Source organism: Aphelocoma coerulescens, chromosome 2 (assembly GCF_041296385.1).
Source record: "Aphelocoma coerulescens isolate FSJ_1873_10779 chromosome 2, UR_Acoe_1.0, whole genome shotgun sequence".
Classification (NCBI taxonomy): Eukaryota; Metazoa; Chordata; class Aves; order Passeriformes; family Corvidae; genus Aphelocoma; species Aphelocoma coerulescens.
The window spans coordinates 16,920,974-16,936,574 of record NC_091015.1 but is presented as its reverse complement, the minus strand read 5'-3'; the positions used below and the strand labels follow the sequence as shown (position 1 = coordinate 16,936,574).

General features: G+C 38.9%; 1 protein-coding gene across 1 annotated transcript in view; it reads left to right on the top strand.

Annotated features, from left to right (window-relative positions):
- The window catches only part of MYO3A (myosin IIIA), a 116,370-nt gene that overhangs the window by 91,168 nt on the left and 9,601 nt on the right, over nt 1–15,601 (top strand). Inside the window, exons 26-31 of the mRNA XM_069005741.1 lie at nt 1,841–1,952; nt 2,575–2,737; nt 3,377–3,463; nt 6,520–6,643; nt 7,468–8,386; nt 9,051–9,189. Of these exons, the coding sequence (XP_068861842.1) occupies nt 1,841–1,952; nt 2,575–2,737; nt 3,377–3,463; nt 6,520–6,643; nt 7,468–8,386; nt 9,051–9,189 (1,544 nt within the window). The remainder of the gene's footprint in view (nt 1–1,840; nt 1,953–2,574; nt 2,738–3,376; nt 3,464–6,519; nt 6,644–7,467; nt 8,387–9,050; nt 9,190–15,601) is intronic.

The window sequence follows — 15,601 nt, the reverse complement described above, 5'->3', positions numbered from 1 at the left end:
AGTTTCTTCAAGGACTTGAGTTTTAGAAATGTAATACTTCAAATTAAAGTCAAGAATTTGGAACCACAGCATCCAAGGAACACCACAGTTTTTCTAACTCCCAACCTTCAGCACTGTGCAGCATCTGCTTGTGCAGGGTAGATGATAATTTGGGATTCCTAGTCTAGGCCTGAAAAGTTCATTGAGTGCATAGTGTTGTTTAAAATATTATTCCTAAGTGTTAGTCACTTATTAAGAAGCACAGTAATGAACTCAGTGTGGTTTTATAGTTCCTTTACCTACCTTCCTCCTCCATGCCAAAAATCTGTACTTCTCTCTTACAAATAAAGACCCTGAGTATTTGCCTCAATCAGAACAGAGATGTGTGGAATGGAGATCAAAACTGGGGAGAAGCAAGCACCATCTATTCAGACAGAAGTACTTAAAAGTAATAATGCACTAGAAACAGAGAGCTAGCAGCAGAGTGCTGCAGGTGCATGACATGAGAGGGAAACAGAAGAGGGATGGTTTTATAGCACTGTTTCTGGAAAAAATAATCCTAGGACTGTTGCTGTTTTGGAAGAGTGCAGCATGGGAAAAGATAGTTATCACCACAAGATGTGCTGTAGCTTTTGGTGACAGCTTTTTATAAAAAACCCTCAAACTTAAATGTTCAGGTAAAAGAGATAAAAGCAGTGAACATAATAGGGTAGCTCTTGAGAGATCGTGCCCCTGATTGCAGTGAGGCTGTGCAGATCTCTGGCACTGAGGACATGGCCCCCAAATGAAAAGGGATTTTTATTAAATATCTGTCTTATTTTGAGGTTGGGGTTTTTTAATAGTTGAGAGTTACAGGTAGACCTGAGATAATGGCAACATTATTTTGTTATAATAAAAATAAGCCAATTCACTGTGTTTTGCAAAGAGAAAAAAAAAAGGAACTGTAGGTGATAATGGAGAAATCAACATTGTCTCTTTTTTTATTATTCCATGAGTAAACTGTTACCATCATTTAAAGCTGGTACACCCAGGCTTTGTGTTTAAAGGCTGAATAACAAGAAAAAAAGCAGAATGTACTGTCAGGAAGCACACATAATTAATGTAATTTTCTTAAATTAAAAAACCCAAGATAGATATGGTTCATTTAGTTATAGAGCATTTTGAAAAGTCCTGGAACAAACAAGAACTTTTCTATCCAGCAGCTGAGATGGTGTATTACAGGTAATTTTTATGAGTGAGCATTGTGATCTCTTTTCCTAGTCAGAATTAATTCTGAGTAATGAGTTTGCCAGATAAAATGCTTACAGATGATATGTCACAATGGTACTTATATGTTCAAAAGGATCTGCAAAGCTGATTCCAAAGAGGGAACAAGAGCTGGGGTGCATCTCAGATCATATTAAGTATCTCAAAGGTAGATGGTCTAGCACATGACATAAGATAGGAAATTTTCATTACATTTCTAAGTGTAAAATAATATAATTTAGGCAGAAAAGCTTTTAAAATATTTTTATTTTATTTCATTTTTATATTGCTGCTGAAATCAGTTTCACAGAATGTAGAGAGCAGGAAAGGAATGGGGCACTACTCTACTTGGGTTGAAGTAGACTCTTAAAAACCTTCTAGTGTTGATATAGAATTAAAAAACCCTCCAGGGTGTGCAATATGTCACTCATCCACTTTTGATTGAGTTTCTCAGTACTGTTTATAAATGACTGCACTTCCTTTCATGCTGTTTTGGTTTTTTCAGTGCTATGTTTTCTTTCATGCAACTGTTTTTATTATTTAAAAGAATGGTTTGAATGTATTTGCATGTATTATCCTCCATTAATCAAATAAAGAATCATGCATTTGTCTTTAGGTATTACCTCATCTGTTACAAAACAAATGATGATCCTCCAGTCAGCCCGGAAACCTGTGCTGCCATCTTGGAAAAAGCCCACCTTGACAACTGGGTTCTTGGAAAAACTAAAGTAATTTTTTAATGTGCTGTATCTTCATCATTGCAGTATACCATTGTTAACATATTGAACAATTTGTTTTCTCACCCATTTGGTTGGAGTAGCTCTTCGTCTCTACTTTTTTTAAAAAGCAAACTCCTTAATATACACCAGGAATGTGTTGGCAACCCTTACGTTGGACTCATTTTTCAGGACTTATGTGAGTTTCATGCTTGATAAAAGCAATTTAGTAAATAAACAATGGTTTAGGTTTAAAATTGGAAAGTGGAGAAATCAAAGGTTCCAGATTTGGATCACGTTTATGTAATGTACATTAGATTTGTGAGGTAAACTGTCAGCCTTGTAGTTTTGAAAACAGATTTATAGTTACAGACTAAAGGTCTGCACTGGAACTTTAAAAGGTCTTCCCATAAAAACATTACTAAGCAGGGACTGACTAAAGATACTGAAGAGAAGAGTAAGGTAAACTAATATCCCAAACAAAGAAAATGCTATCTCTAAGAATGATCCTTTAGGTACTACAGCTGAAGGGTCTGTTCATCATTTGAAATCGACTTGTAACTCTTGTTGATATTAAATGGATTGAGTAAATAAAGGGCCTGGGGGAGTAACTATGCCAGTTTCTCTTTTTAAGGTATTCCTCAAATACTATCATGTGGAGCAGCTCAATTTAATGCGGAAGGAGACAGTTGACATGATTATTTTGATTCAAGCTTATGTCAGAGGGTGGCTGGGTTCAAGAAGATACAAAAAGATAAAGGAACAAAGGGAACAAAGTGCTATTAAAATACAGTCAGGTAATAGCTGTAAAACATTTAACATTTTGCTTAAAGCTAGTGCATGTGTACAGTTGATAGATTAATGTGCATGCTGGATGTGGATTTTGCTCTTTTCCTGATGTTACATTTGACAAAATATCTTGGTCATATCTTTTCTCATGAAGAAAAATTTCTTTTAACCAGGTTATGACAATCTCTTTACTGAAATTAAATTTATCAATGTTACATTTAAAAGACAATTTTAAGAATGGAAGGGTGTGATTGCACAGATGATACTCTTGTTAATAATATTCTGGCATGCACTTACAAGGTTGTATAATGTAATAATGAAAATAAAATATATTAACTGTCCTAGATAATAAGACAAATTACCCCGTTGATGGAGGCATCAACTGAATTTTTTAATAATTTCAAACATCATCTTATTTTACATTCTGATTACCTTGTGTTTTGTATTCATTTAATTCATAATAACTTTACTCACCAGAAAATGCAGTTTTTATGTAGATTTACTACTGGTGCTCGTTTGCCATGTTTTTTGAAAGATAAAGCCTGCAAAATATTTATGAATATTTTAATAGAGGTCTGTAATTCCAGATTTTTTTTTATTCTTTTTCGTACCTAGTGGGTTACCTAATTTTTAACATCTCTTTCCAGCTTACAGGGGGTTTGTTGCTCGTAAAGAATACAAAAATGCAAAACATAATAAAAAAGTGGAAGAATATATTACCAAATTTCAAGCAAGTAAGAATTGTTTTCTTTCTTGGCTTTTAATGTGCTATCCATTCACAATATATTGGCTCAGATTCTGGCTACACTGATTGACTATGCTCATTTGCATGTTCTGAGGTATAGTTTGTCTATTATGTGTCTATATACAGTGGTTGTATATATATAGGGTCACTGTACCTCAGAGCGGTTTAGGGCACTTACCACTGCTGTGCAGTGGGATGCTCAAATGCCATAGCAAACCTTGTCACTCCTACTCTGAGATATTGAAGTACTACAGCTACCCAGCTATGGGTGTTGTTGGAACCCACACGACACTGCCTGCACATCGTGTGTGTATGTGTGCTGCTCAATCAGGAATAGGGTTTGTTATGTATCAGTAATGGCTGTATTTGGGAAGACTGCAAGCTGTAATTTCATTCATGCCTCTTTTCTTTTTTGCCATCACTTTGTTTCTCTTACGCAGCCATAATGACCCTGGGCCCAGGTGTTGCTATGCGACATCCCTTTTTTCTCCCTGTACTTTGGTCTCCCCTGTCCCTGCAGAGACATCCCCAAGCTAGACATAGTCTAGGCAGCTCTGAAATCAGGAGCAGAACAGCTGGAGAGACACGGGATCAAAGGCCAGGTTGGATGGGGCTATGAGCAACTTCTGCCCATGGCAGGGGGCGTTGGACCTAGATGATCTTTAGGATCCCTTCCAACCCAAACCATTCAGTGATTTTATGTTTCTATAAAAACAGCTGGCACAAATCTGCACAGCATTTTTAGTAATTACAAAGGTGGCAACCCAAATATAAGCTAGTGTTGCCAGTACCCAGGCTATCTAGATTTAAACGACCTCAGGTACACCTTCATGAGGATGTACCACCACCAGTGTTGGTTTTAATCATTGTCAGATGCATCTGTTATTTGCACTGGGCCAGTGTGTACTGCAGTTGGTGGAACTTCATTAGTGTAGAAAACAATCTAAAACCAGCATAAAATCCAGTAATGTGACAAAAATTATTACGCATCTGAACATTTTCAATTATATTAGGATATTTAGCAAATGCAAAAGTATAAATTTACCACTTCGTTCTGTTGATGTTTCTTTTTGTCCATCTTCTGTGTCACGTCTGCAGTTTCATGCCAACTTTTTCAGTGCAAAAGTAGCCAAAACTAAAATAAAGTCCATTTTTACTTAGCTCTCTCCATTTTCCCCCCATTTATTTCTAAAGCAATACAGAACTGCTCTTCCAGTTTAAAAAAAAATCTTAGACAGATACTATCTCATAACAAACTTCTCAGAAAACCTCAAAGGTGAACCAGAATAGTCTAAAAAGACCAGATGCAGCTTATATTGGCATGTCCATTGACAACATAATTTGATTTGTTTCAAAATAACTCCTGTTGAGTTGCTTTTATATGAAAATGGAAAGAGAATTGGCTCAGAAACCCAAGAAACTCAAGAAGTATTCCAAGTGCTTTACAATTTCCACTTTTCTAAGACCCTGTCAGACTGCAATATAAAATCTAATTGTACTACTTCCAAAAAGTATTTGGGTTTCTTTATCCTATATCCAGTTATCAAGGTGTAATTTATGCCCATTTTATATGGTGCTTCTTACACTGAATGACTGCACCTAGTGGAGCCCAACCTGGCCTAAGTTATGAGTGGGGAATGCTAAAGCACATAAAACTTAGCACCAAGTTATATGAATGTGTTGGAACAGACTGCTTATGCTCCCTTCAAGTGAGCTTGACCTTTTCTCTGTGATGCAAAATACTCTCAGCAGAGTTGAAGAAAGAGTCCCATATCTACCATGTCCACAGGGTGTTTAAATCACCTGAATCCACTATCCTCATACTCTTGGTATTGCATTTGGAATTAGAGTTCAACAGAAATATTTTGACAAATTACTATGTTCTTTTTATTTTGCCAGGGATTAGCAGATTTGTGCTGAATCCCTGGAACTGCAGATTTGTCCAAATCACAGCACTGTGGAGAGTGTGACAGTTCCCATTAAGAAATTATTTGCAAGTTCAAAATTTTTTTAAACAACATTCTGAACACAATTTAGTTTCTGATCTAAACTGCTAAACAGTCTGTAGAGCCTAGGGTTTGATTAATTTTATTCAAAATCAGCAAATGCTCAGCTCATTTGCCCTCATACTTGTATCTAGTGTCATTCAAGGTGCCCTGGTTATCTTGTCTGGCCTCCAGCTTTCTTTCACGTGATATACCCAACTTTTCCTCTCCACAAAGTCCCATCTGTCCTGTTCTTTCCGCCAGCTCCACGTAGATGCCTTGTTATCCTGGAGCACTTCAGGTGGCATCAGATACCAACATGCCAGCAATGGCATCAAGGCCCCAGTGACCTGTCAGCATCTACATGGCTCAGGGAAGGCCCATGTTTGAGTCCTTATTTCTGGTTCAGACCAGAAACTTTAACTTGTGCCTCCCATGAAGAACAAGTAGGGAGTTTCCCTGCCACAGTGCACCTGGTTACTGTGGAGCTTAGCACATCTTTCATGCTGAACTTTTTTATTTTGAATAATGAGTCTTTGCAGAAGGAGCATGAGCTAAGTCTTCTGTAACTGCTGAGCTATAAAATTTTCAGTTTCTCTCTGATCTATTGAATGTTCAGCTAATTCCAAGCCTGTGTCAGTTGACAGCCTGGTAATATCTATAGGGTGATAAGAAGGCATTTCCCAGGGAAATGAAAGACAGAGTCAAATCAATTGCCTGAATCAGGCAAAGCAGGTTCATGGAGCTCAGAGTACTGTGTTCTAAAGGCACTTCTATGGCTCTGTGTTTCTGTTTTATTCTGTATCTTCCTATATTTTCTTTCGTCCAATAAAATGTGAAGAAAGAGCTTGTTTGTATCCTCATGTAGAATGGATACAGCTTCCCAAAATCTCAAAAATTTTCATGGGAATAATTACAGATAAACATAATCATAATAGGCACCCTGGTTTGTATTTCCATATTAGCTTTTGTTTAATGCTGTTAGCATTTGACTGTCTGAAATGTGTGTGACACCCATTGCTCGTTGCCTAAGGTTGTTTTGCATTACAATTTGTATCAGTTGCCAGAGGATACTTACTCAGGAAGAAGAGAAAAGAACTAACTGAAACAAGAAACAAAGCAGCAATAACAATTCAGTCTCACTACAGGGGATATAAGGAGAGGAAGGTCTTCAAAAGCAGGAGGTAGTGTTATTTTCTCTTGTCTCACTCAAATGTGTCCCTTTCCAGTAATTACAGTACTGAATAACAACATTATAAACTAAGAGTGAAGCAAATTAGGATTATTCTAGATATATATGCAGAAGTAATGTATACTTATGTGGAGGTTTTTAATGGCAGTAGCAAATTTTCTCATCTTTTCAAGCCCAAGGAAAAAAGGCATATTTAGGAGAAAGATCAACAATACTGTACCTACCTGTAATGTTAATGTAATCCGTAGATGAGTCTCTTCTTGGAATTAGCTCATAATAAAAAGTGTTCAGACAAGAGTGAAACAGATGTCTGCAAGGAACTGTTCTCATCTTAAGTCACTGTTCAAGATAAGCAAAGGTGATGACAGAGGAAACACAGAATACCTTTAGGATGGTGTGTATTTATACATTCTTGAGATGCTAAAAGGTTTATGCCTTATGTTTTTGTTAATATTTAAATTAATTCTTTACTGGTTTATCAGCCCTCACACAGCCTACATTGTCTTCCTGTCTTCTTTCTGTGAAGTTTAACAGGGATGTCCCTTTTCACTTAAGAGATTATGATGATGATAATAATATCATCCATTTTCACTTTAAGAGATGATAATAATAATAATAATAATAATAATAATAACAACAACAACAACAACAGAAATTGCTACCTTTCATTCGAGCTATAGGCACTAAATCTTTTGCATGTTGCAATGTATCAAATTGCCAGTTAGTACACAAAGACCACCAAAGGTAGTTGTAAAATTGTCTCTATTCTGCATCTTCTTCAGCTGTAATTTTTGCCCAAAACTCTGTTCCATTCAGGGAATCACTTAGAAAGCAAGAAATTGAAAATGCAGCATCCATTAGCAAGAAGGAAAATGTTGAAGAACCTCAAGATCCTGAGGAAAGTCCAACTGAAGTGAAGAGTGCCCTCCCTAGAAAAGAAGAAGAAGCAGGTGCCGTAACAGAAGACGAATTATCTGCTGTGGAATTCCTTGAAGCACAGCTGCAGCCAGCTCAAAGTGATACAGTGGAAGAAGTGGTAGGTGAGGAGACTCAAGATGAAGCTGATGCTGTCACTGACAGCAAGTGCTCTGGGTATAGTGTCACAGGGAACGTAGAGGAGCCACAGCAAACATCTGCTGAAGGAGAGGCGCCTTCTGTGAAGCAGAACCCGGCAGTAGAAGGGATTAGTGAAGGTGAAGAACAGGACTCTTTGGAAGAGTTACCCAGAAAATCTTCTGTCAAAATCTCAGCTGAATCTAGACCCCAGCAAGAGCAAGATAATCGAGACATACTCAGTGCAGACTGGCAAAATCAAGAATCTGCTGTGGTCCAGCCCAGGGCTGACAGAGATGTGGAAAGAAACCACCTAAAGCGTGAAGCAGGGATGCCTACAGGAGGTAAAGGAATCACAAGAAAAGAGTCACTAAGAAGAGGCTCATGGAAGCAAGCTGAGGCAGAAAAACAAGGTTCAGAAGACAAAGAGAAGGCAGCAGTGGTAATTCAGAGCAATTACCGGGGTTACAGAAGGAGGGGACAACTCAGAAAAGAAGGAAAACTACCTTGCAAAAGTCAAGAGAAAACAGTAAAGGAGCCAACAGAAGTGATACACGTTCAAAATAACAATCCCCAAACAACAAAAGGTAGGGGAAGCATCAGTACAGAGGTTGAAGACTCTAAGACACTGAAGGGAGACCCAGAGCAAGAGGCTTGTGATTTGGCAGCCTTTTCACGACAGGTAAGAAGCTTGTAAGCAATGTATGTTGAGCATAATACTCTGAGCAGTGACAGAATGGCAGACTTATTTAACTGACTTCGATGGCACCAAGGTTTTGCTCTCTAAACTAAGATGGAGATTTTGTAATGTGTTTTCCATAAAAATGCCTATTTTGGTTTGCAGGAGAAAATAGCATTTTCAGGAAGGAGGAAAAGACAAAGAGTACTGGCAAAAATAGTATTAATCTGATTTACGTTAAATGCAGAAGCTTTGCCTTTGTTGAAATGTTTGTTTACCCATCAAGGTCCCTAATTCAGTAAACTCATGAAATGTCCCTGTAAATGAATCTGAGGTTGCTGTGCCAATGTCAGAGACTTGCACATGTGCAGAGAAGTATGCCTACAGGTGTAGAAGCAATCTTGCATCAGCAAGGCACCATCTGCTCACACGTGTGAACCAATAAGAAGTAGCTGTAGGACTGGACTTCAGTGTGGGGTTTCCTGTGGCTCTTTTTTTTCCTGTCTTCATTTTTTTCAAGAGATGAGGAGGTAGATGTGGTGGGGGTGTACACTGCAGTAGGTGGAGCAATACCTTTTAAATTAATTCTCTAGTCCACTATTTTACCTTTGATTACCTTTGAACATGTATCCGTATTTCTATAATAACATAAAAATGTCTTTTTCAGATATCAAAATTATCTGAAGATTACTTAGCATTGCAGCAAAAACTGAATGAAATGATACTGTCCCATCAGCTGAGACCCGTGATGATGTCCAAAGATAAGCAAGCTAATGGCCGGCTTTCTTCTCATGTTTGTCAGTCAGGTAATGTTTAACCTGTTAGCAGAATTTTCATCATAAACAGGAGGGACAAGAAGCTGCTCCTGATCATGTTTTAAAGGCCAGGGAACTGGTAGATGAGTTAACTCCAGCTGCTCATATTACTCAGGCTGTATATTTTTGTACTAAGCCCCATATCAGTACATGGCTGGAACACAGTTTCCAAAGAAATATCCAAGCCTGGTTGGGATTTATGTAGTTACCATTTTTCTTGGTGTTTTGTTTCAGTGCTGCTTAGGATTGCTGAATGAATCTTTGTGAGACCTAGACACAGAATGTCTAGGAATACTTTTATTTAGTAAAAATTCCATATTGGCTCTTTTTAACTCATGTCACTCAACTGTGCTATTGGTAGGATATGGGACTGTGCTTTAAAAACAAAACCATTTTTATGTAATATGTCAAACAATTTACTAAAGTTTATCACATATATGCTGAGTGAATTTTTAGCTATCCACAGATGCAACTTAGGTTATTCAAAACCTGTAATTTCTGCCCATATTGGTGGGTATGTCCTTAAAATTGCAAGCAAAGTTTTATTAATATTTGGCATCCATTTAACTCACACACTTTAAGAGGGCATGATCTCTAGAAATACCCTCCAGAGTTATTTATATTCCAGTTAACATGGGCAGTGAAGGTTCCCAAAATTCAAGCATGCTTGGAGCAGCTTGGGTGGCAGTGGCAAAGAGTACCGGGAGAATAAAAAGGGCATGGGATTTTGAGCATGCAGATCTTTAAGACCTGTGCCCCACCAAAAGGACCACAAAGAACTGATTGAGCTGCTCAAGCCTCTTCTGTTGGAATAGATCTAACAGGGAATTTCCTCAGCTCATGTCCTGGGTGGAGGAAGATGAGGGCAGATGTAGCAGGCTGTGTCTCCGTTTGTGTGGCAGGGCTCGTGCGAGCCCACTGCACTGCCTCTGGGGAAGAGCTGGGATAAGATCTAGGACTGTCTCTCACTGCCCAGAGCTAGTTGTGCTGTTTTCATTATAATATTGTGGATTCAGTTGTCATGCATGATGAAATTTCTTTCTGTTCCTATGACTACATTGAAAAGATCTTAAAAGGACTTCAATCCTGCTTTGGAGTCCTCTCAAATGGGCAAGATGCTAAAAATGAGGGCTTGGTGTTTACACCTCAAAGTGTAAACTGGCTGCTGGTAGGTGATCTGTGATCAGCCTGTTTCCAAGACCAAAGTCTGCAAGAGAAAAGAAATGGGAAGTGGAAAGCTAAGTGCCATGATCATTCAGTAAAGACAGAGCAAGGTTTGTGATTGTCATTAATGGGTTTGTACTGAGTTCTCTATTAAATACTGCAGATTTTTTGACAAGATAAACCTGAGAAATTAAAAATGCATGCTTTGGAAAATAACTCTTGGTTCTAACACATTTTCCAACAGAAGCTAGAGAAAAGAGGTAGATAGAGGGAAAAGGAATATACAAATCCCCGTTTTATCAGTTAAAGATCTCATCACTTGCACGAGTGAACCAGGTGAAAAGGAACCAGTATGTTCTTGCTATGTGCAAAATACAGTGAAGTCTACCCTTCACACTGCTATTAATTTAAGTAGCTTTACAGGAGACAAAAGCTTGCCAGGGTTTGTCACCCGTGCATCCATCCCTGCCTAAAGGGGTGACCAGTCAGCCACTTCCCTTTATCTCTGAAAATGTCACGGTGCTGTAAAACCCCGCAGTGTCACAGTGCAGAAGCTTTCCAGTGGTGAAGTATGCTAACCTGTCCACTGAAAAGCCTTTCTTGGTGTGGAATGTGAACGTTCTTTTTCTACACTTGAATGTAATTCACATGACAGGAAAACTCTTACTTTTCTGGCTATGACCAATGTACCAGATAGTGAAGGCAATACACTGCAGTAATTCCACAGTTTGCCTTTAAGCCAGTTGGAAACCGGCTTTATCACAAAGCTGATAGTAGTTGTCTTAAGTAGATGTCTATTGCAGCAAGCACAATCTAACTAGGTGTAGAGAATATTTAAGTAACAATATGCCTATGTTCAGTTAATTTAAGTTGTACTCTCTAAAATACAAGAGTTACCAACATTCTGGACATTGTGCTTCTTCCTGTATGCAATATAGTAAAATAACTACAAAACCCGCAAATATTTGAGGTAAGGTACTGCAGATGGTTGTGCTAAAGGGAAGCAGGCTGACATGGTGATCCACTGCCTTATAAACAGGGAGGAACCTTCCTGTCTTCCTGCCTACTTTATGTGTTACAGTACAATTTATACACACACATTTACAGAAGGGATATGCTTTTGCTGCAGCTTTCCCTCTATGGCTACTTTTCCTGTCCTACTCTTATGAAGGCAGGGATTGTTGAGCTTTAGGTGTTCTTTAAATCATGTAGTATTTACCTATTTGTAATTACTTTGGTGATTTACATTTATTTACACTTTTTCATCAGCTTCACTAGTTTTATATGTTGTTTTACAGCTGTAGCATGTGAATTGTATTTTATAGCTAGATAGGAGAGCTTGGCTGCCTTTGTCTATGACTAGGTGCCCATTGTGCAATAAGAGAACTTACCACTTCCTCTGATAAAATATTTTACTGCATTGCTACTCACAGAAGGGGAGGAACTAAGGGACAGCTGATGGCACACTGTGACAAATGTTCATATTTTTGTTTGTTTGTTTTTAACAAAAATGCAAAGCTTGCAGTTCAAAGAACATCTGAGCAAAAGGTTAAATTAATCTTAAATCCACAAGGTTAAGTTGTTCTTAAATGAGTTTCTTCGTATTTATAAAATGCATAAAGCAAGCTGCACAAAGTTCGGGAAATAAACAAAATTCCCTGTGCCTAGAATCTCTCAGTAGGTTATATTTGCTTGCTTACATGCTTTCAGCCAAATGTAATGGCTTTACCCCAGAACTGCACCTTTGACTGCTAGTGAGCCTTGGGTTGCTGTGGTGTCAGAACAGATACACAAATGGCTGCTGTCAAGTTTTTTGAGATCAAAGACTGAAGTAAGGGGAATTTGACCATTATGGGAGCAAATATTTTTTCTTTTTTTTTCCAGATGAATCATAGTGCTCATCCTTCTGCTTATTAAATGACAGTTCAAGTACAAAATCTCAGTAAGAGAATTTTCTATATTTAGAATGAAATTTACGTAGTATGAGGAACCCCGGTGCAGCTGAGGACCTTTTCAGCTAAATGAGGCAATGAGACAAGCAGAGTTTTCATCCAGGATTCCTCCTGCTGTAGGCTGTCAAAGCACTATTTACGGGAATTTAATGGGCAGGCTTTGCAAGGAAAAGGGAGCCTGTATAGCACTGGGTGAGCAGAGCAGTATGCACCAGACAGACTTTCTTCTTTGCAAGTGAGTGGTCAGCCAAGGAGCACTGAGGTGTGGGACTGGAGAAAAACAGGGTAGTCAAGCACTGCTGGCTGGGGGTTTTTGGCTACAAGAGTGGCCCTTTGGGCACCATACAGCCAGGATGTGGAAGATCTGTGTTGGGAGTTGCTCAGATTCATGGCAGAGCATAAGATATGGGAGGTCATGGAAGTGAAGTACAGCCATCTTCCTTAAATATCCTCTCTTAAAAAGCAGTCATTTCTCAAGTGACCAGACTTGAGAAATGAGAGGTGCTGGAGTGAGTCCAGGGAAGGGCAACAAAGCTTTGAAGGTGAAGGGTCTGGAGCACAAGTCCAGTGAGGAGCAGCTGAGGCACCTGGGGGTGTTTAGTCTGGAGAAGAGGAGGCTCAGGGGTGACCTTATCACTCTCTATAACTGCCTGAAAGGAGGGTGCAGCCAGGTGGGGGTCAGCCTCTTCTCCCAGGCAACCAGTGACAGGATGAGAGGACATGGCCTCAAGCTGCACCAGGGGAGGTTCAGGCTGGATAGCAGGAGGAATTTCTTCACCAAAAGGGTTGTTAAGCATTGGAATGGACTTCTCAGGGAAGTGGTGGAGTCACCATCCTTGGAGGTGTTCAGGAAACAGCTGGACGTGGCACTTCATGCCATGGTCTAACTGGCAAGGTGGTTAAGGCTAGACTTGGTGATCTTAGAGGTCTTTTCCAATGTTTATGATTCTGTGATTCTGTATTAGTGTCATCCAGAGACTGAAACTGCTTCCCTCAGTGGGGCCATGGGACTTACTCTGCTGTATGCAATCAGAAAGTTCTCAGACTTTTGCAGTTTGAACTTGTAGGTCTGTGGCAGAGTAATCCCTCTATTTTTTTCCAGATTGCTAAGAATTTGCAGCCATCAGCAGTAATTTCCAAATCTGGCTGTGTTAAACATCCCATGAATTAAAAATACTTAAAAGTTACTAATCAGAATGTTGAAGAGCAGTGCTTTTCTCGGTGCAAATTCCAAACTTGAGTAGTTACATCCTCATGCTGTGTACAATTAGAACAGTAAAAAGGTACGCACATAAATGCTGTAAGCAGTAGTACCCATTCGCTTCTTATTATCAAGTCCTGGAATTCCAGTTGCTATATTTCCATTTCTTCTGATTATTTTCCACTGCCTCGACAAAACCTATACAGTTATTGCTTTTCCTCTTGTTTACCTTCCTGCTTAATTCTGAGCCCAGCTTTATATTTCTGTCTCCATAAGATGTGGAACAGCTCTAAATCAACCATGTAACATTTCACTTAAATGACCTGAAGATGGCTTTGTCTGTTTCTTCAGGTGGCTTAATAAATAGAGACCTTTTGTCCCTTAGATGTTTATCACAGCTGTAACCACACTATTTCTCCAGTCTTCAGTATAAAATCTGTTGTAAGTCATAGTTAGTTTACATTAGCCTCCATGAATGTTGATTCCTCGAGACTGCTGTCTTGCAAGCTTATCATTGTATGTCAGAATGTGCAGACACAGTTCAACCTAAAGGGCTGTTGATACTGATTCATCTTTATTCAAACATTTCTTGCTCATCCTTGAACGTTTCAAGCACATGCAGCTCTCCTCAGTTCCTGTAGTTTGTGGTGGTGTCCAGGATACACATAAATATTGTATAAACATTTCAGCATATTTGGAGCTTTCAGTGAGGCCTGAGTATGAAAGTATTAATATGTTGTAGAATTGAGGGTGTATGCAACTTAGTAGGAACCTTTGTGGTAGTGCTAAATGAACTAGCTGAGATACTGGTAGGAATAAAGAATTTTTCTTGGATTTACTAAACCTTCTTGAATGTTATCTGGCAGCCACACTGTTCACATGCCTTTCCTGACCCTTAACTCTGTATTTCATTTATTCTCATGGAGAACAACTTTAATGTTTATTATCATCACTGGACCAACCTCTTTTTTTTTTTTTTTTTTTGACTAACCAAGTACTGACTGAATACACTTGGGAAGTCTGAGGAGGAAAATCCCCCTATTCCAACCTGTTATTCAATCTGTCTTCGTCCTGGTAAACCCTTTAAAAAGCAATGTCTGTGTTGCATCAAAGTTTCCAGTTTCTCCTACGTGTTGCTCCTAAGGCGTGTCCCGGCACTGACGGCACCTCTTCAGGCAGGTACAACAGCAAGGTGTGGGCTGGCGGCAGAGATGAAAGTCTCAGCACAGTCCTCCATTCAGCTCCTTAGCTCTGCTAATGATTAACTGTGATGTAACCTTAAGCAAGTCTCGATGTGTCTTTGTGCATCTTATTTACCCTTCTAGGAGGATAGGGATGATAGTGCCAACCTGGCACTTCTGAAGCGCTTCGACAGCTACGGTGTGAATGGGTTTTGTACCACTGTTGTAAAATACCTATTTAAACGACTGTTAGAGGGGAAACATCAGTTTTCCTTTTACATATAAAGCACATGGGCAGATCTTGCTAGAGACACTTGAAATCTTAAGGAAAAATAAGCTACAAGATACTTTACTTTGCAGAGATTGGACTTCAATAAAAACCTTTTCTTTGTCATGGAATACAGAAGCAACATAATTGCCCTGTTAATAAATTTACTATTTCACTCCTCCCTTCTGCTTCACTGCCTCCTGCAGAAAGGTATAGGCCATCTGGAAAACAAGCCCATCAAACTCACCGTTTACCAGACTTGTGTATTTAATTTGCACCCCCAACCTTAAATTTTACTAAGTAAATGATTTCTGTATTTATCAGAAACTAATAAAAAAGCAAATTTTACTTTATATTATCCAATACAAATAACTACCACATCTGCTGAATTTTGGTAGCAGTGAACACAAATCTAAGTGCAAAAGGAAATCACAGCTTCACTTTCTGGTGAAACAAAGAAAGCAAAACCTTACTGTGTAATTTGGAGGCAAAACTCAGAAATGCATTTTCAGCCCTATATTTAATTTTTAAAAGGAACAATGGAGGTCCAAGCTTAGAAGGCTGCCTGCCCCAACATGGTATTTCTGTCCCCTCAATTCTTTTGCACAGCTTATACATATGTACAACACAAGAGCTG